General features: G+C 48.5%; 1 protein-coding gene across 1 annotated transcript in view; it reads right to left on the bottom strand.

The window, feature by feature from the left end:
* The window catches only part of Dnah10 (dynein axonemal heavy chain 10), a 111,828-nt gene that overhangs the window by 70,174 nt on the left and 20,399 nt on the right, over positions 1–21,255 (bottom strand). The window contains exons 11-24 of the mRNA XM_021162419.2: positions 20,073–20,267; positions 19,173–19,343; positions 18,385–18,561; positions 15,526–15,651; positions 13,024–13,196; positions 12,018–12,169; positions 10,596–10,760; positions 7,832–8,039; positions 5,878–6,034; positions 4,678–5,154; positions 3,753–3,911; positions 3,173–3,289; positions 2,906–3,008; positions 118–296 (exon numbers count right to left, since the gene is read on the bottom strand). Coding sequence (XP_021018078.1) covers positions 118–296; positions 2,906–3,008; positions 3,173–3,289; positions 3,753–3,911; positions 4,678–5,154; positions 5,878–6,034; positions 7,832–8,039; positions 10,596–10,760; positions 12,018–12,169; positions 13,024–13,196; positions 15,526–15,651; positions 18,385–18,561; positions 19,173–19,343; positions 20,073–20,267 — 2,559 coding nt within the window. The remainder of the gene's footprint in view (positions 1–117; positions 297–2,905; positions 3,009–3,172; positions 3,290–3,752; positions 3,912–4,677; positions 5,155–5,877; positions 6,035–7,831; positions 8,040–10,595; positions 10,761–12,017; positions 12,170–13,023; positions 13,197–15,525; positions 15,652–18,384; positions 18,562–19,172; positions 19,344–20,072; positions 20,268–21,255) is intronic.

Genomic DNA, 21,255 nt, shown 5'->3' with positions numbered 1-21,255 from the left:
GGAGAAGGAGGAGGAGGAGGGGGCCATGGACATTCTGAGCCCTTCCCGACATAATGCTGCACCTGAGGGTGTATGTCCCTGTGCCCAGCTTCGGGAGTCCCCTGGGAGGGGCCTTACCTTCAGAGAGTCATACAGTTCATAGATCATCCGGAGCCCCGTCATCTCCTTCTGCACCTTGATGAGCTCAGGGTACATGGTGATGGGGAGATCAAAGAGCTTCTCCGCATTGGCCAGTTCCTGCCGGTTCTTCTCGTGCTTTGCCAGCTCCTTTTCAAAACTGCCTAAGAGTTCTGAGCCTGCATAAGAAGTGCGGAGATAAAGCAGAAAGGACAGTCTGAATGTGAGATGCCCCTAGGTCCAGCGCTTGGGAGGCAAAGGGTGTGGGAAGTCCCTGCAAGCTCAAGGCCAGCCTATCTAGATAGCAAGTGCCCAGGTGGCCAGGGCTACAAACTGACACAGGTGTGTCTGAAATGTGTGTGTGTTTAAGACTGAGGGCCAGCAACATGGCTCACTCAGTAAAGGTGCTTGCTGCTAAACCTGACAGCTTAAGTTTGAATAGTAGGAACCATGTGGTGGGAGGAGAGAACTCCCCTGAGTTGTTCTCTGACTTCCACACATGCATTCACACACACATACACACATGCACACACATGTGCACATGCACACACATGTACGCATACATGTACACATACACCCGTACATGTATACATGCACATACATACAATGAATGTACACACATGTACGCACATAAATAGATAAGTAAATGTAATTAAAATTTTAAAGGAAGAATAAAATAAAGTTAATTAAGAAATCAACCATTGGGGCTGGAGAGATGGCCCAGTGGTTAAGAGCACGGACTGCTCTTCCAGAGGTCCTGAGTTTGATTCCCAGCAACCACAGGGTGGCTCACAACCGTCTGTAATAGGCTCTGGTGTGTCTGAAGACAGTGACGGTGTACTCATATACATAAAATACATAATGTTTTTAAATGATACAAATGTGTGTCTGGCTCTTTAAAACAAAAAAAAAAAAAAGAAAGAAAGAAAGAAAGAAAGCCGGGCGTGGTGGCACATACCTTTGATCCCAGCACTTAGGAAGCAGAGGCAGGCTGATTTCTGAGTTCGAGGCCAGCCTGGTCTACACAGTGAGTTCCAGAACAGCCAGGGTTACACAGAGAAACCCTGTTTCGAAAAACTAAAAAAAAAAAAAAAAAAAAAAAAAAAAAAAAAAAAAGAGAGAGAGAGAGAGAGTTCAGCCATTAATTATTCAATACACATAAGTTACAGGGAGATAAATTTAAAGTCGGCAGGCTTTATTTTATCTTGTCCCAGCAACCAAAAGCCCACTCGCCCTGCAAGACCTACCAATCAGAGGGCTGATCCCTTGTACCCAGACCATCCTGGGTGTGAGGTCATTAAAGGGACACCCACCCTGTGCCCACCACCGTCAGTCTCACTTGCTGTCTGCCACTCTTGAGACTTTCCTCATCAGATTAACAACTGCCTTCACACGCCAACCTCAAAGTCTGTGCTTGGCCCCCAATCCCTCATGGCCATTATCATCCCTCGTCACTGTGTGTCCACTCGCCCACCCCAGCACTGCCTGCCTCCACTGCCTTTGTGATTCCCAGATCCGACTGTTTCCTTGGAAGCCCTAGCCATCCCTGTATGTGCAGTCTTCCCACACTCTCTTTAGAACAGCGGTTCTGAGCCTGTGCATGGCGACCCCTTCAGGGGCCAAATGACCCTTTTGCAGGGGTCACCTAAGACCATCCGAAAACACAGATATTTACATTATGATTCATAACCCTAGCAAAATTACAGTTCTGAAGTAGCAGTGAAAATAATGTTATGGTTAGGGGTAACCACGACGTGGGGGACTGTATTAAGGGGGTTGTCATGTTAGAAAGACTGAGGACGGCTGATGTAAGAATGATGTTTCCTGCCAGTCAGTGGTGGCGCACGCCTTTAATCCCAGCATTTGAGAGGCAGAGGCAAGCGGATTTCTGAGTTCGAGGCCAGCCTGGTCTACAGAGTGAGTTCCAGGACAGCCAGGGCTACACAGAGAAACCCTGTCTCAAAAAAAAAAAAAAGTTTCCCTCCCTGTCACTCTTTTGACTGGTGACTTATGAAGGACATGAGTCACATTTTGTAGATGAAATATCCCCCGAAAGGCTCTGTATTAGAGGCTTGGTTCCTGGCTGGCGGGTCCAGTCCCTGAGAGGCGACCAGATCATGATACATCAATAAATGAATCCATCAAGGGACTCAGGTTTGATGTCGTCATTGGGAAGTGAAGAGAAGAAAACTAGAAGGGGAGACCCTGTTGGAGGGGTGGTGGCTTAGGGACATTCTTCTGAAGGGTGTGTCTGGGCCCCATCCCCCACCCCGTCTACAGTCTCTCTACTTCCTGGCTGCTGAGCAAACCCCCTCAGCTATGGTTTACCCCACTGGAGGAGTTCCACATAACCACACTGGACTGAGGTCACCACAAGTGTGAGGCAGAATAATCATCCTTCCTTTTAAGTCATCCCTCTCAGATATGTGCCATAATGGTGGGAATCTGGCAGACACCATAGGCAAACCGAGTGGCATGACCCAGGGTCTACGTCCAAAGAATAGCTTTAAAGGGACAGAGAGGAGACGAGTGGGGTGTGTACGGCTACACTGGCAAAGGCTGATTTCAGTGGCCTCCGTGTTTGCCTGCCGTAGGGACTTGCTGGATTCTCTGGGAGTAGACCAGTGTTCCAACCTTCATAAACCTTGCACTGAGTCTGCCCTGCCCTCAGAGGCCGCCACTAGACCAAGTGGCCATGAAGGCAGCTGTTGCGTGACGACGTGATTCACTTTCTGTGACCCTCTCAGGAACCCCCCAAACCTTCAGCACCCCCATGTCGCAGCCTCACCTTTATCAAGGTCTTCGCCCACGGCCCCGGGGCCTTGGCTGTAGAAGCGTCTGGCGAATTCATCCAGCTGGCTCCTGTAGTTCATGATCTCACTCCGGGTGATCTGAGGGAAGGAGGCCACCCCTTATCGTGACTTAGCCTCGGTGTGGGGTGGTGTGGTGTGGGGAGGTATTGGAGCCCAATACCTCATTCGAGGCGTCAGTACTCCAGCGCTGAGCCTTGCCCCAGTCCCCCCCATCTGCACTTGGGGGTGAGGGGACACCACACCTCTGTGAAAGTTCGCTTGATGCCCCCAAGGGCGTGCTCCACGTTCATCGATTCCGTGAAGAGAGATTCCCACATGTTCTCGATGTTATTAACCAGTTCTTGCTCCGCGTCTGTGGGCTAGAGAGACAGGGAGGGAGAGAGACAGGGAGAGAGGAGGATGGGAAGGGGAGAGAGACAGATGGAATTACCAATTAAGTTGGAACTGAAGTTGCAGGTCAAAGCTGCTCCCTCAGGTCTGTGTTTCTGGTTGCACCCAAGAGCTAACTGGGAAATTAATGTTGTGTTCTTGGGGTTGTTTATTTGGTTTTGAGATTTTAGGGTTTTTTTTGGTTTTGAGGATTTTGTTGTTGTTGTTGTTTTTAATTGTGTGTGTTTGCCTGTGTGCACAGTGCCATAATTTCCCTGACAGTGCCCCACCTTAACAGCCATGTCAGGCTCTATCCCTCAGGAACCATAAACCAAATAAACTCTTTCTTCCCTAAGTTGCTCTCCCTGGGGTACTTTATGATAGCAACCTAGAAGTGATTAATGCAGTAGACACCCAGTCATCAGAGGTGTCAGGACAGCAAAGCTGACTCACAAAGATGTTGTAGATCGCCATGGTGCGGTATCGCTCCTGGATGTCCTTGTACCTCAGCTCCATGACTAAAGATTTGGACCTGATCTCTGAAATTGTTGCGAGGACAAACTTGAGGTCTTCGAGGGTGCTGGGGCTCTTCTTAAGATTCTTGGCCAGGTGCTATGGAGAGACAGCTCAATGGTTAAGAGCACTGGCTGCTCTTCTAGAAGGCCTGAGTTCCAGTCTCAGCCCCCACATGGCTGTTTGCAACCATCTGTAACTCCAGTGCCAAGGGATATGATGCCCTCTTCTGGCCTCTGCAAGTACTGCACTCACATGGAAAAGAGACTAACAAACCAAGCCCGCCTCCCTCAAGAATAGGGCTCTTTGTTCTGGTTTGGACGCTAGGCATTGGTATGCTGGTTGGTTTTTACTGTCAACTTGATACAACTCAGAATCACTTAGGAAGACAGTCTTAATGAGGAATTGTCTAGATGGACCTGTAGGCATCTTTTATTGGGGGGGGGGCGGGGGGAAGGTCATAATTGTTAATTGATGCAGCAAGATCCATCCTGCTGTGGGCGACACCATTCCCTAGGCAGAGGGTCCTGAACAGTATGAGAAGAGAAAGCTAGCTGAGAGCAAGCAAGCAAGGACGCACTGATTCTCTCTCTCTGCTCTTGACTGTCTATGTCACTAGCTGTCTGAGTCCCCACCTTGACACCCTCTCAATGGTGGGCTATAACGTGAAGTTATGAGTGAAATAACGCAAAGCCTGTCTCTCCCAAGTCACTTTTTGTCTGGATATTTTATCATAGCAACAGAAACGAAGCAAGGACAGGATGGAACCCAGGGCCTTTGCATGTGCTAGGCATATGTAGCTCTACCATAGAGCTCCATCCCCAGGCCTCGGACGTCTGTTTGAAATGAAGGTGGCCTTAGGTACCTCAATCTCATCCCGGAGGCTATAAAGCTCCTCCCTAGCCGATTCGTTGAGGAGCTTCCCCAGTGAGATCACCCAGGACTTGGCATTTTCTTGCACGGTACTGGCCAAGGGCCCGAGCTGCAGCCGGATGCAGTGCTCATCCTTGACCAGTGGGTGGCGCATCACGTCGGCGGCGATCTTGGAGTAGAACTGCAGCTTCTCGTCGTAGGCCACGCAGGCCGGTTTCTTGGCCGCAAACTTCTCCATCACGATGGACTTGTCCAGCTTCCAGAGGGGCCGGTATCGCTTCCACCTCTGAAGGTACTTCATGATGTTCACCAGCAGCCTGTGGATGTTTTGGGGGATCATGAGGGCTTGGTCCATGATCTGGGTGTTCTGGGAGATGTCATTGTAGAAGCTTATGATGACAACTTCCTCCTCCTCCCCCTTCTGCGGGGGGCATTCAATGCAGCTGCCGTTCATCCAGCGCACGAAATGCTGGAGGGACAAAGCGGGCAGGAGGTAAGGGCCGAGCACGGTGGGCCTCCTGGGTACATCCCGGTACCTGCTAACGAGTCCAGCTATGATGGACACTTACACTATGTAGCCCTTCAAGGCTAGCCTCGAAATCATGATCCTCCTGCCTCAGCCTCATTGTGAGATTACAAATCTGGGTCACCATTTTCTGCTGTGTTTCTTTCTCTCCCTTCCTCCCTTCCTCCTCCTCTCTGTCTTTGTCTCTCTCTGTCTGCTCTCTTCTCTCCTCTCTCTCTCTCCTCTCTCTCTCTCTCTCTCTCTCTCTCTCTCTCTCTCTCTCTCTCTCTCTCTCTCTCTCTCTCAATCTGTCCTGGTGGATCACGAACACATCTCTGTGATCACCCAGATGAGCGCAATAGTAAGCGCTCCACACGGACCAGCTGTGTAGAAAGGGAGGCGCGCAGAGTTGGGCTCAGTTGGTACAAGCGCCTGGCACGTACAAAGCCCCAGGCTCCATCCCCAATACAAAGTAAATTAGATGTTGTGGGGCACGCCTGTAATCCCAGCACTGCACGGGTGGAAGTAGAAAGATCAGAAATTCAGGGCCCTCAAATTGAATGGCTTCACACAGACCAAGGGCAGCTGAATTGGAGGTCTGCTGGCACCTCTCCGACCTCGTCCACCAGCGAGCAGGAGGCAGGTGGACAAGCAGGAGGTCTTTTGTTACCGCGGTGAGCATGTTACCTTGGTGACCTCCACACAGCTGCGGACACAGTGGACACACATCTTATCGATCTCGTTGGCGTTTGGGTGGAGAACGATTTCTGGAGCTGACAAGATGGTTTCCGCTTGGAACAGAGGGACATTTCTGAGGATCAGAGAGTTGAAAGCCTGTAGATTCCTACAGTGGGGGAGGGGTACAGAGGACACAGGACTCAGGCTGTGAAATATATCAACCACGGCTGCAGGGAGCAGGATGGAGTCAAGCACGGAGGTCTGCTCCACACTGTAGACTGGTGAGGCAGTGGAGAGGACTACAGGCCCACTGTCTACATTTTATGCACCTTGGTCATTTCTGCTTGGGGGAATCAAACACCTATTGGTAGGAAATAATCACAACCACCACCAACAATCATTCCCAGCAGCCCCTGCACTGCCTTCTGGGAATGCTTTCTGCTCCTCTATGACAATCATTTGACAGAATCTCCATGCTTTGACATCTCTCCTTGGCTCTCAGAAGACAAGGACCGCTGTCTGTGACCAAGACTTCGTAGTCCAAGCCCTAGCACATAGGCACTTCTGATAAAGCTTGGATGCATGAATGCATGGGTGGGTAAATGAATTTATGGGTAGATGGATGATAGCCAGATGGATGGATGGATGGATGGATGGACAGATGGATGGATGCATGGGTGGATGCATGAGTGGATGGATGTATGGATGGATGCAAGGATGCATGGATGGATAGATGCATGGGTGACTGGATGGATAGATGGGTGGATGGATGGATGGATGAATGTATGGGTGAATGGGTAGGTGGATGGATAGATGGATAGATGGGTGGATAAATGGATGAATGGGTGGATATAAACATGAATGGATGGATAGATGGTGAGAGAGGATAGAGATATGATGAATAGATGGATAGTAGACAGATGATGGATGGATGGACAGATAATGGAAAGATATAACATATTAGGCAAAAAGTAGCTCCAGATGAGGTGCCTGGAGAACCGAGTTTGGTCTCCATCACCCATGCCAGGTGGCTCACAACTGCCTGTAAGTCCAGCTGCAGGGAGAACTAATTCCTTTGGCCCCCACAGCACCTGTTGTGTGCACATATGTATATTTTAAAGATGAATAAATATTTTTTATTGATACGAGTACACTGCAGCTGTCTTCAGACACACCAGAAGAGAGCATCAGATTCTATTGCAGATGGTTGTGAGCCACCATGTGGTTGCTGGAAATTGAACTCAGGACCTTTAGAAAAGCAGTCAGTGCTCCTAACCACTGAGCCATCTCTCCAGCCCATGAATAAATATTTTTTAAAAATACATTAAGGGGGGCTGGTGAGATGGCTCAGTGGGTAAGAGCACCCGACTGTTCTTCCGAAGGTCAGGAGTTCAAATCCCAGCAACCACATGGTGGCTCACAACCATCCGTAACGAGATCTGACTCCCTCTTCTAGAGTGTCTGAAGACAGCTACAGCTACAGTGTACTTACATATAATAAATAAATAAATCTTAAAAAAAAAATACATTAAGGTTTTTTTAAAAGGGACACTGTGATTCAAAGATGCCACGTCTTGCCAGAATAACTCGGGAGTTACAGAAAGCCGCTCACTGGCTGGCTTCTTAGAATGGCTCCAAACTATAGTGTATGTGTGTCTTCCCGCTGGCCCAGCTGTGCTGCTGGGCCACAGGACTCACAGAGGACAGCAGGGAGCTGTGTCACCTGTCCTCTGAGGAAAAGCTGTACTGGGGCCTTCTGCTGCCAAGCAGACATGTAGATACCTTGATTTCCAGAAGCAGAGAGGCACACAGCAGGCTTTGTGAGCCATTAGGGCCTCATAGGAGCAAGAGTCCACACAGAGGGTACCCACTCCCTGCCCAGCCTCCCCATCCAGCTGGTGCTTAGCTGTCCATCACAGCCTATAACCCGCAACCAGGCCGTGCCTGCAACAGGTGTCCTTACTTCTGTATGAGCTTCACCAAGACATCGTAGATCTTGCCTTCCCAGTACTCATAGTAGGAAGCTAGCTTCGGGGCCCTGCCCGTGTTGGTGTGTACCACTAGACCTTCCACCTTGGTCAGCAGAGGCCCGATAGCCATGTACCACCGGACCATGTGGTCCACATCCCTGGCCCTTTCTCGTTCAATGTACTCAAAGAATTCTTTTACACCTGTAGAGAAGGACGAGAGTTACACGTGTCAGCCCCAAAGCACGGAAGTACCTCAAGGGCCACTGAGATGACTTCACAGATAAAGGAGCTTGCCACCAAGCCTGACCATCTGAGTTCAGTCCTCATGAACCCATGTAGTAGAGAGGGCCAACTTCTGCAAGTTGTCCTCTGACTTCCACAGGGGCACCATAGAAAACACATACACACATACACACAGCATAATGCTATTGTATGTTGTGTAAAGAGTATCCTGGGACTATTCAAATGCTGATTTCTGGCGTCTGAGCCCCCTGTATCTGGTTGCGATTTCAATATTGTATAAACATTCCTGCCCAGTTATTCCCTGATTGGTCAATAAAGCTAGCTGATCAGGCAAGGACTGAGTAGGGGAGAGACTAGGGCTGGACTTCCTGCCAGCCAGGGAAGGAGGAGAAAGAAGGAAGAAGGGGGATTAGCTACAGGACAAGTCCAGGGGATGTCATGACAAAATATCAGGACCAGAGAGAGAGCTAGATCAGTATTAAAATGCAAATATTCTGGGGATTTTGACTGGGAGGTAGCAAGATTAGCTTAGAGGATTAAAATAGAGTGGTACTGTTCTGTTGTGCCCTTGAAGCTTGTTAGGTAAATGTAATAGTCCAGTCTCAATTATTTGGGAGCCAAAAAGGAAAACAGCAACACCCTTACAAAAATCCACTAATAACACACAAATACGCAAGAAAATTAAAAAGAAAATAATTAAAGGAACTACTTTGGGGCTGGAGAGATTGCTCAGTGGTCAAGAGCACTGGCTGTTCTTGCAGAGGCTCTGGATTACTTCCCAGTACCCGTGTGGTAGCTTAGAACCATCTGTAACCCCTAATTCCAGGGAACCTGATGCCAGCTTCTGCCCCTGAAGGCACTGCATGCACACCATCCACACACGTGCAGGCAAAACACCCAGCTGCAGAAAATAAAAACAGACAAAATGCTAAGAGGAAAGTCCTTTCTGCCGGCAGAGGAGGATACCAGTTACATGCGGCAGCTGTGACTCGGAACTTTGTGGCAGAAGCCATGGGTCACGGGCTGTCCTCAGGGACCTGGACTCAATGCCACAGGCTCATTCTCACCTCCAGGAAAAAAAAGTGAGTGGTGTCAGCTGGGACTGTGGTGGGGGCTCGTGCTCCACAAAGGCCCTGGGTTCAAATCCCAGCAACCACATGGTGGCTCACGACCATCCGTAAGGAGATCTGACACCCTATCCTGGTGCATCTGAAGTCAGCTACATAACATAATAAAATCTTTGGGCCATAGCAAGCAGGACCGGAGCCAGTGAGGCCAACCGGAGCAAGCAGAGGTCCTAAATTCAATTCCCAACAACCACATGATGGCTCACAACCACCTGTACAGCTACAGTGTACTCATATACATTAAATAAATAAATAAATAAATAAATAAATAAATAAATAAATAAGTCTTTAAAAAAAAAAGAATTCCTGGGCTGGTAAAATGGCTCAGCGGTTAAGAGCACTGACTGCTCTTCTGAAGGTCCTGAGTTCAAATCCCAACAACCACATGGTGGCTCATAACCATCTGTAATGAGATCTGACGCCCTCTTCTGGTGAGTCTGAAGTCAGCTACAGTGTACTTACATATAATAAATAAATAAATCTTTAAAAAAAGAATTCCTTATGGACTCATTTAAGACAGTCTGAAATACCACAAGTGTAGTGCAAAGCAAATTTGAGCCCATAAAATAAAATTTACCTGACTATTAACAAAGTTATACAGTTGGATGTAGGTAGTGCACTCCTGCAATCCCAGCACTGGAAAGTCTGAGGCAGGAGGATGGCAGGTTCAAAGCTAGCTTGGGCAATATAGTTAGAGCCCATCTCAAGAAAGAAAAAGAAAAAAAAAAAAAAAAAAGGATCTGGCAGTGGTGGTGCACACCTTTAATTCCAGTACTCAGAAGGCAGAGGCAGGCAGATCTCTAAGTTTGGGGCTAGCCCAGTCTACAGAACTAGTTCCAGGATAGCCAGGGCTACACAGAGAAACCCTGTCTCAAAAAAAGAAAAAGGGGGGAAAAGTTATCGACAGAAGCATTTCAAAGTTACTGAGAGAAAGTGATTGCTGAGCTAGGTGGCACAGGCCTTCAATTCCAGCACTCAAAAGGCAGATAGGTGGGTGGATCTCCGTAGGTTCGAGGCCAGCCTGGTCTAGATGATGAGACCTTGTCTTCCTCAAAATCAAGAGCCTAGGGGGGGAGGGTATGGGGGACTTTTGGGATAGCATTGGAAATGTAATTGAGGAAAATACGTAATAAAAAAAATATTAAAAAAAAAAATCAAGAGCCTAGAGGGCTGGGCCTGGCCTGGTGGCTAAACACACGAGAGGCCCTGCTTCCAGCCCAGGATTGAAGCAAGCAATGGTCATACGCTATAAAAATCTCATGTCACCCAGAACGTGGCAGAGGGTGGGACACTGACTGCCACGATACTTCCAAGGAAAGGGCTGGAGTAGTTAGACCAGTTTGTGCCAGTCACTGAATGTGGCTGACAAGCGAGAAGCCAGGCCTACCTGGGACCCCATCCTCAGTTTTGGCGACTGGGTACCGGAAAAGGCTGACTGACTCGATGAGTGTGAGCCTGGAGTTGATGTCGTCGGCATTCTTGTGAATCTGGTGGACCAGAGTTTCGAACTTGCCGATGGCCTGCTTGCAGCGAGTGATGTAGTCAGAGATTCCTTGGGGAAAGAGAAACCTCTGGCTTCTGGCCCTGCCGTTCCTGGACTGCCCACCGGCATTTCTGACACCCGTGGTGATGACACTTAGCCCATAGACCCCGTTCCTGCAGCTGTGGTGACTGAGAGGTGGGTAAGAGCCACTCAGCCCCTGAAGGTCCGGGACAGAGAGAACTGGGCACCTCCTCTGCAAGCACAGGAGTGAGTTCCATTGCACCCCCAGACATCTGTGTGTTTATATTTGTGTGCTTGAATATGTACATACATGCCCATAAGTAGGAGCATGTATATATGTATGTTCATACACATAGACGTGCATGCTTGTGTATGTGTACAATTGTGTGCATGAATGTGTATGTATGTGTGCACATGTGCATAATTGTGTGCACATACTGTATGTGTATGTATCTGTGTGTGTGTGTAAATCTTTATTTGGTTTTTGGTTTTTGTTTGTTTGTTTGTTTGTTTGTTTGAGACAGGGTTTCTCTGTGTAGCCCTAACTGTCCTGGAACAAACTTTGTAGACCACTTTGTGGCCTCGAACTCAGAAATCTGCCTTCCTCTGCCTCCCAAGTGCTGGGATTAAAGGCATGTGCCACCAACGCCTGGCGTAAATTTTTATGTGCATGTGTGTGTACAAATGTGTGTGTGTATATGTGTGCACTTATATAAGGTTGTGTGGTTTATATTAACATATTGTGACATGTGGGTTTTACAGGAAGGGATCATTATATAAGGTCCCTCCAGGGACTGGGCAGGTGGCTCGTGGGACACAAGAGTTTGCTTTCTAAATGTGAGGACCTGAGTTTGAATTTCCAGGACCCCCACACAAAGCTGGGCAGGGCCGTGCAAACCTGTAACCCCAGCACTTTGAGTAGAGACAGGAAGAGCCTGAGAGCTCGCTGGCCGGCCAGCCGAGCCAAAAGAGCCAAAGTCCCCAGAGCTTTGAGAGCCTCTGCCTCAAAATAACCATGTGGAGTGTGACAGAAGAGAACACCCGATTCCTTCCTCCAGACTTTGCATGTACACACACTTGCACACTCACACACATTTGCGTGTGCACTTGCAGTTACTTGCACCCATGTGTGTACACATTTGCACACTCACACCCGTGTGTATGCTTGCACACCTGCATGCACATGTTTGCATGTGTACTTGTACACTTACTTATGCCCCACGTGTGTGCACATTTGCACACTTGCATGCACATACCACACACACACACACACACACACATAAGGTGATCCGGAGCTGTTGTTACCTAGTGAGTTCCAGTTCAGCCTCTTGTACCCAGACCGGAAGACTCGGAGCAGCTCCTGGGAGTGGTCATCCAGGAGCGCTATCTCTGCCTCGTTCAGTGTGTTGATGAGCAGGTGGTAGTGATCCAGCATGCGCTGGATCCCCTCTGTATACCTGAGTGCCCAGCACAGGAGAAAGTGAGAGATGCAGGGTAGGACATGACCTTAAGAACGATAGTACCATGTCCCCCAGCGGCCTGGTTCCCCAGCATCCTCCATCAGGACATTCACAGAGGGCGGGCAGGGATGAGACTCAGGGCCCGAGAGTGTGCAAGCACAAGGCCTGTCCATCCCTAGCATCATAGGGGTAGCTGTCGCATCCGTGGGGAAGGGCCTGCTAAAGTTTTGTGCCCAGAGAAGCAACTCTGTGTGTGAACACTGCCTCTCGTTGACTCAGTGCTGCTAGTTACACGCCTCCAGTGCTAAAGCTTCATGTGGCTAGACTCGGGGAGGGGTACCCACCATCTTTCGCCATGTACCCTTGTGCCGAGACCACCAGGCTCTTACCAGTTACAGCTCCACCCCTCAGTCACACAGACCTGGCTAATCGCAGGTCACAAAACAGTACAGGAAGAAGTGAATGTGCAAGAGAGAGATTTGTGAGAAGGGGGAGGGTTGGCAGGGAGGGGAGGGGTGGGGTGAGAGCAGACAGGATGCAAGGTATGCATAAGTGAAACTGTAAATACAAGAATAATACTTTTTAAAGAAATGAGCTGGGCACCGTGGCATGTGTCTTTAATCTGAGCACCGAGGAGGCAGAGGCAGGAGGATTTCTGTGAGTTTGAAGCCTGATTGGTCTATGGAGCGAGTTCCAGGACAGCCTCCAACTCTATATAGAGGCCTTATTTCATTCACACACACACACACACACACACACACACACACACACACTTAGAAACAACATCAAAATAGAGTCAAGAGGCCCTGAGACCAAGCGCGTCCCCTCTGGTTGAAGAATGATCCTCTCACCTGAGGAATTTGTCTTCCTGGAGGGCCACGTTCCTCGCCAGTTCAGGGATGGTGAATCCCAGCTGCTCTAAGTACTTGGTTTCGTTAATAATCTCTTTGAGAATGGGAGAGAAGTTGATAATAAACGTGGTCCCCCTGTCTATGATCGCTGAGTCCTCGGCTGTGATGATATTCTGTGGGACAGACACAGTGCACAGCTTGGAAATGACTGTCCGCCATTGCTCGTAAAACTACACATGAACTTGGCAAACAGAAATGTGGGCCTTTTCCCCAATGGGTGGGCGCAGACAGGAACTAGTGGATTATGCATTCTGTTTCTTGGATATATACATATGAACTATATATGTGTGTATTTTATATTAGAATTATATATAATATATATATTATATATAAGAATATATATACATACATACACACATATATATGGTGGATAGACATATTATATATAAGAATATATATACACACACACATATATATATAATTCGTATATATATATATATATGTATATGTGTATATATATATATGTGTATGTACATATATATATAAGATTTGGCATGGGTGGATGGCTCAGTATATAAAATGCTCACTCTGCCAGCAGGAAGACCTGAATTTGGATTTTGGGTTTTTTTGTTGTTGTTTTTTTGTTTGTTTTTCTTTTTCAAGACAGGATTTCTCTGTGTAGCCCTGGCTGTCCTGGAACTCACTCTGTAGACCAGGCTGGCCTCAAACTCAGAAGTCTGCCTGCCTCTGCCTCCTGAATCCTGGGATTAAAGGTGTGCGTCACCACCGCTGGGCTCTGTAAAGTTTCAGGCATATATGCACATATGCATACCACAAACAGAGAGAGAGAGAGAGAGAGAGAAAGCGCACCTAGACAGGATTCTAGGGGTTGCACGGCCAGCCAGCCTAGCCAAATCCACAAGGTCTTGGTTCAGTAAGAGACCCCATCTTAAACAATATTTTTTGGGGTGACTGACACCTCATGTCAACCTCTGGCCTCTGCATACATGAACATATGTGTTAATACCACACACACACACACGTTCAGTTTAGCTGCTTCAGATCCAACTAGACTACAGAGTGAGTTTAAGACCAGCCTAGGCAACTGAGTGAGACCCTGCCCCCAAATAAAAAAGAAGAGCAGGGGATGTTTCTCAGAGGTAGAGCCTGCCTAGAATCCCCCGGCGAGGTACTGGGGGTGTGGGTCAATGGTCGTGTATGGTCATGTGCTTTTCTAGCACGAACAAAGCTCTGGCCTCAATCCCCAGCTCTGGAAAAATAAAATAAAAAGAGTTCTATTTAGCTGCCAGTAGTCAAATGCTAGTGAGGTCCTTTTAAAATATAAATTTCTGGCTTTTCTTAGAAAACAGGGAAATCAAATCATGTTGGCAGGTACAGGCTAGACTTTGGCAAATGATGCCCCTGGAACAAGGCCTTGAAAACCCCAGCTCCCCAAGGTACATGGGGCTCTCATGGTGACAGAGAAGTTACCTGCTAGGAAGAATTTCAGGGGTGACGTACGTAAACTGCCGGGTCCACAGACACTGGCCGCCTGAGTGGTGGCCGTGTGCCAGGCCCAAGGCCACAAAAGTGGGTGGCAAAGGGTAACACTTAAAAACAGTTGCCTGTGTGTGTGGGCCTGTGTGGTGGCTCTGTGATAAAAGTTGCTTGTCACCAACCTATGCTCAGTCCCTGGGACCCACAAGCTGTCGTCTGATGTACACACACACACACACACACACTGTCATCCAGTCCACTCAATTATTTTTTTAAGATTTATTTATTATATGTAAGTACACTGAGTTGTCTTCAGACACCAGAAGAAGGAGTCAGATCTCATTACAGATGGTTGTGAGCCACCATGTGGTTACTGGGATTTGAACTCAGGACCCCCGGAAGAGCAGTCAGTGCTCTTAACCACTGAGCCACCTCTCCAGCCCAAACTCAATCATTTTTTAATGTGCGTACGTGTGTGCAAGTATACAGGAGGTGTGTGCATGCGTGCGTGCATGTGTACAAAGGACAGAGAACAACCTTGGTCATCATTTCTCCAGTGTCATCTTTTGGTTTTTAAGGCTTAATTGATATCTATATTTTATATATATATGGGGGTGGGTAGATGCATGTAAGGTACCCATGCATAAGAGGACATCAGAGGCCCTGGGACTGGCACCATGGGCGGTTGTAACCCTCCCAGCGTGGATGTGAGCGATCGAGCTGGGTTCCTCTGCAAGAGCAGCATGTGTTCTTACCACTGAGCTGTCTGTCATCTCCCCAGCTGGACTTGTCTTTTGAGTCAGGGTCTCTCACTGGCTGGAGGTGCCCAAGGTCTTGGTGTTTCCAACTGAGCCATCTCCCCAGCCCCTCAACTTATCTTATGAAGGCGGAGACAAAGCCGCTCAAGGGGTCAGCATAGCTGCTGTTGCTACCTCTGTTGCCCTCCCGGCCCCCTCAAGAGGATGGAGGCCTGCCCTGCTTTGTGGGGAGTGTGGAAGGGCATACCTTGGTGAGCAGGCTCTTCTTCATGAGGGCTGGGAGGCTCTGCTCTGTGGTCTCCTTCCAATGCTCATACTTCCCGTCTTCATACTCCTTCATCTTCCTCCCCACCTCCAGGTATCTCTGCTTCACCTAGCCCGGAATGGGAGTAGCCGTCATTTTGTCCCGGAAAACGATGCTTTTTTCCTCTCTCTACCAACCCCGTCTCTTTCTTTTCTTTCTTTCTTTTTCTTTTTTAAAAAAAGAATTATTTACCTATTTTATGTATGTGAGTATACTGTAGCTGTCTTCAGACACACCAGAAGAGGGTATCAGATCCCATTACAGATGGTTATGAGCCACCATGTGCTTGCTGGGAATTGAACTCAGGACCTCTGGAAGAGCAGTCAGTGCTCTTAACTGCTGAGCAGTCTCTCCAGCCCCCTCCTATCTCTTTCTATGTATGCATGCGCATTTGAATGTACCAGAACACCACCTTGGAAAAGGGAAATAGCATTGTCACAGGTGGTGGCTGGTGGCGGGGTCTTGCTTGGGATCTTTTGACTTGAAAACCAGGCTTGGTCTAGCACAGACCGGCAAACTCTCCTCTGTGAGTGAGGAAAGGTTTAGATGTGTTTTGAGGGCTGAAGAGATGGCTCAGGAGCTACGAGCACCTGCTGTCCTTCCTGAGGACCTGGGTTCAGATCCCAACACCCACATAGTGGCTCATATCCACCTGTAACTCCAGCTCCAGAGGATCTGATTACCCTCTGCAGGTGCCTACACATATGTATGTAAACTCACACACAGACAGAAATGCATATACGTAAATAAATAAGATATTAACCATGTTTAAACGGCTAAGGGAAAGTATAAAGAAGGCCAGGGTGGTGTGGCACACACCTGTAATTTCAGGTCTCAGGGTCGGGGAGGCAGGGGAGGTCCAGGCTAGCCTGGGCTATAAAGCAAGACTCTGTCTCAAAAAATAAATAAATGAAAAATAAAAAGAACTTTGACCGTGAACACTATGCGGACTTCACACACAGCAGCCAGTACTGGGAAGACAAGTCTGTCCATCTGTGTGTCACCAAGAGTAGCTTCCTTGGATCAACCGGACAGCATAGGTCACATGACCTTCAAATGTCTCTAATATTAACTGTATGGATTTTTAAAAGACTTGTTTTATCTTTAATTACATACATGTGAATGCGCACACATGCCCACACGAGTGTGAACACCCGTGGAGGCCAGAGGGATTGGCTCCCCTCGGGCCAGAGTTACAGATGGTTGTGAGCCACCCAACGTGGGAGTTGGAATCCAAACCAAGTCCCCTGAAAAAGCAGGACTTGCTCTTAACCACCAAACTCACCTCTCTCCAGCCCCAAACTCTGAAGTTCTTTAAAGATAAAACCAAACGTCTGTCAGCAATAAAAGAGCTCTGGAGGCAAGGATAGTCAGAGTTAAAATGACAGTGGTCGTGGGCTGGGCATGCGGCTCAGTGGGTAGAGTGTTTACTTAGTAGCCACAAACCTCAGGGCTCCATGCCTAGCTCCGCAGAAGCCAATTGTAGTGCTGGCCATCTCTAGTCCCAGGACTTAAGAAATAGAGGCAGAAGAATCAAGACTTTCAAAGTCAGGCTGGAGAGATGGCTCAGCGCTTAAGAGCACTGACTGCTCTTCCAGAGGTCCTGAGTTCAATTCCCAGCAACCACATGATGGCTCACCACAATCTGCAGTGGGGTCTGATGCCCTCTTCTGGTGTGTCTGAAGAGAGCAATGGTGTATGTGAAAGGAAATAAAACTTGAGACGTGTGATGCATGTAATTTATGTCAAATAGCCCAAAGAGNTGTTTGTGAGCTTTGAAACCTGGGGCTGAGAACATAGCTGAACAGGCCAGGACATGCCCGGGCAGGCCCATCGTTACATGTCCTGTCTGGCCTGGTGCCTCCCTATCTCCCGCCCTTTCTGACAGTCTGTTAATGTTTAAATGGACCAATCATATGAAACCGTGCCAATTCCTCCCCCAGCCCCACCCCTTTCCTATAAAAAACCCTAGCTTCCAAGCCTCGGGGTCAAAACCACTGTCTCCTTCGTGAGATACATTTTGACCCGGAGCTCCGCCATTATGGCTCCACCATGTGGTCGACACCTCTGTCTCCTGTGAGACGTGTAGGCCCCAGAGCTCTGTCATTAAACTAACTCATGCTTTTACATCAAGATGGTCGTCTGTTTGTGATTCTTGGGTACATGCTGAACGGAAATTGAGTGGGGGTTTCCCCATTAGGTTCTTTCATATGCATATACATAAGATAAATAAATAAATCTTTAAAAAAAAAAGGGAGTTTAAAATCATCTCAGCTAAATAGTGAGTTTGAAGTTAGCCTGAGCTACTTAAGACTCTGTCTCAGCCGGGCAATGGTAGCGCACACTTTTAATCTCAGCACTCAAGAGGCAGAGGCAGGCTAATCTCTTGAGTTCGAGGCCAGCCTGATCTACAGAGTGAGTTCCAGGACAGCCAGGGCTACATAGAGAAACCCTGTCCAAAAAAAACAAGAGGAAGGGGAGGAGGAGGGAGAGAAATACTGTCTCAAAAATAAATTTTAAAAAGAATGAATAAACAGATAGATATAGATAGATGGATGGATGGGTGGACGGACAGACAGACAGACAAACAGACAGATAAATGACAGTGGTCACCCTTCAAAACAAACTTAAATCCATGGAGAAGTAGGCAGGCATCCTAAACTCTGAGACTGAAAGAGAAGATCTGAAGGCTCAGGAAACAGAGTGTCCACAGGCAGGAGCATGCCACTGGCTGGCCAGCCGAGGTGGCAGTCACCCCGCTAAGTGAGGAGCCCAGTGCAGCCACCAGAGGCGGGGACATACCTGCTGGCCCCTCTCGCTGTCCAGGAGTTCCTCCACCTCCATGAAGCGCAGGATGGTGTGCTTGATCCTGTAGAACAGGGACCGCTCCCAGCATATCGCGCCCGCCACGGGAGGGTGGTTCTTGTACAGCGGCGGGTTGTCCTGGTTCTGCACAAAGATCTTATTGACGATATCGATCTGGAAAGCAAAGCAGGTGCCCAGGTCAGCTTCATGGGCCCCGCCAGCCAGGCAAGAAGGACGACTGAGGGATGCCAATGAGAGCTGTGTGTGGCAGAGCCTTGGGCCCGCTGCAGTCTTTACTTCTGTGGTGGTCTGGATATACTTGGCCCATGGGAAGGGCTACTATTAGGAATTGTGGCCTCTTGGGGGAAATGTGTCACTGGGCAGAGCCCGTCTCTTCCTGGATCAAGATGCAGAGAGCTCCTCCTCCAGCACCATGTCTACCTGTATGTCACCATGCTTCCTGCCACAATGGTAATGGATAAAGCCTCTAAACTGTAAACCAGCCCCAATTAAATTACCCTTTTAAGAGTTGTTTGGCTGTGGTGTCTGTTCGCAGCAATAGAAACCCTAACTAAGACAACTGCTTCTTCTTTCTTATACCCTCTAATCTCATTTTTTTTTTCCTCAGTGTTCCTGATTCGGTTGAATTATTTGAAATCCATAAAGCTGTTCCAGAGGTGACCATTGGCAGACATTACATTTTAGAGGGAGTGTCTCTGGGCTGGGGCTGGGGCTGTGGCCACGCAATCACTGCCAGGGTAGCCATGGGTTCCCCGGCCGGTCACCTCCTTGTAGTACTGTGCCAGGATGTCATTAAACTTCATCATCATCTGACGGTTGATGGCTTCCCGGGAGCGGATATGCTTGAATTTTAGCAGCATGTCGAAGGCCGCTTCCGCTGAGCGAAGTGTTTTGAAAGATTCGTCAATGAAATTTTTGGCTTCTTTCTCAATAACCTGTCAGAAGAAAGGAGGAGGAAGGAGAAGGACAGGAAGGGAAGGGAAAAGAAAGAGAGGTGGGGGAGAAAGGAGAAAGGAGAAGGGAGAAGAGAAAAAGAAAGAGTTGAAGAGAAAGCTACAACTTGACATGGTCTTGCAAGGAAGCAGATGAGGGGGCTCGGCAGCTTGGGACCAACAGGGCTCTGCTGCGTAGTAATGAGAGCGGGCATCTAGTCAGAGAAACTGTGTGGGCTGGGGCATGGCTCAGTGGGGAAAGTGTTTGCCTCGCAAGGATGAGGGCCTATGTTGGGACCCCAGGAGCTCCATGAAAAGCCTGGGTGGCCATACCTGCCACCCCTGCTCTGAGGGTGGTGGCAGAGATGGGAAGATTGCTGGGTGCCAGCTTCAGGAGGAAAACTTGAGGTTGGGTTCAGGGAGAGACCCTTGCCTCAAAGAAATATGTGAGGTGTGGTATAGCAGAGTAGCCTCTGAGTGAGTACATAGATGCGTGCAATACACACACACACACTCACATGCACATGCATACACATGTGTGCACACATACACAAATGCACACACATGCACATGTGCACACACATGCACACACACACTCACACACATACACACATGCATACATGCATGCACACACACACACACACACATACATGTGCACACACACACACACACACACACATCTTTAAAAGGAGCCTCTGCTTCTGTGGTTGAATCGATGGCTGGGTCACTTGCCAGAACTTCAAGCTTGAAGTCTTCCATCACGTATTTCCAGTATGGGGAGGATCTGATGCTGAATGGATCAAAGCTCAAGCTTTCCATAGGAGCCACCAAGCTGTCCACCCTGCCAAGGACATCGTCAATTCTCTTGGGGTCCCCTGTCACAGCCTTGAGCTCTGGGCCAAATATGTTGTAAAATTCTTCCAAGACCTGGTAATGGGAAGACAGGATGGGAGGGGGCTAAGCACCCTTGGATTTACCCTGAACATTCGCATCGCAAACAGATGCAACTTCAAAAGTCCCCACACACAGGCAACCGTCTCCCCGTCTGAGACCTTCGGGGACTGCACGAATGCACACGTGGTAAGACTCAGAGTCCCTGGGTCCCAGAGAGATGGCTCAGTGGTTAAGAGCACTGGAGGGTCTTACCAAGGACCTGAGTTCAATTCCCAATCACCCACAATAGCGGTTCACAGCCCTCTGTATCTCTCTCATTCTGGATGCTTCCCATGTGAACTCTGGCTGAATATGATATCTACTGTACATGTACAAGAACACCAGAGAGAAGGTGAACCAGAGTTCTTGGTAGCTTTACCAGGCTGAGGTGGGGGAGGAGGTATTGGTAGAATGTAAAATTAAAACAGTTTAACCCACCACGTGGGTCACCACAATACCAACCGTGTTGAAATGTGTGCACGTGCGCGTACCACCCCTGCTGACTCCATGTTTGAATGAACGGCTTTATTTACTCTGAGATGGTATGTGACCCTGGATGGCCTGCAACTAACTAAGTAGACCAGGCTGGCCTCGAACTCACAAAGATCCACCTACCCCTGCCTCTCTGGTGCACTGGCACATCCGTCGATTTTATATCTGGATTTTCTGCTGCTGACTTGGCTCCATATGGCTCCATTGGTAAAGGCGCTTGCCCAGCAGGCGTGAAGCCCTGGCTTCCATCCCCAGTACCACGAACACCCGTAATCATTGGCTATACCTCTAATTCTAATGCATGGAAGGCGGAGGCAGGAGGATCAGAAATTCAAGGTCTTCAACAACAAAGAGACTTTGAGGCTACCCTGGGCTATATGAGACCCTGTCAAAAGGAAAGAAAGAAAGAAAGAAAGAAAGAAAGAAAGAAAGAAAGAAAGAAAGAAAGAAAGAAAGAAAGAAAGGAAGGAAGGAAGGAAGGAAGGAAGGA

Source organism: Mus caroli, chromosome 5, assembly GCF_900094665.2.
Source record: "Mus caroli chromosome 5, CAROLI_EIJ_v1.1, whole genome shotgun sequence".
Lineage (NCBI taxonomy): Eukaryota > Metazoa > Chordata > Mammalia > Rodentia > Muridae > Mus > Mus caroli.
This window is presented reverse-complemented; position numbering and strand designations above follow the sequence as displayed.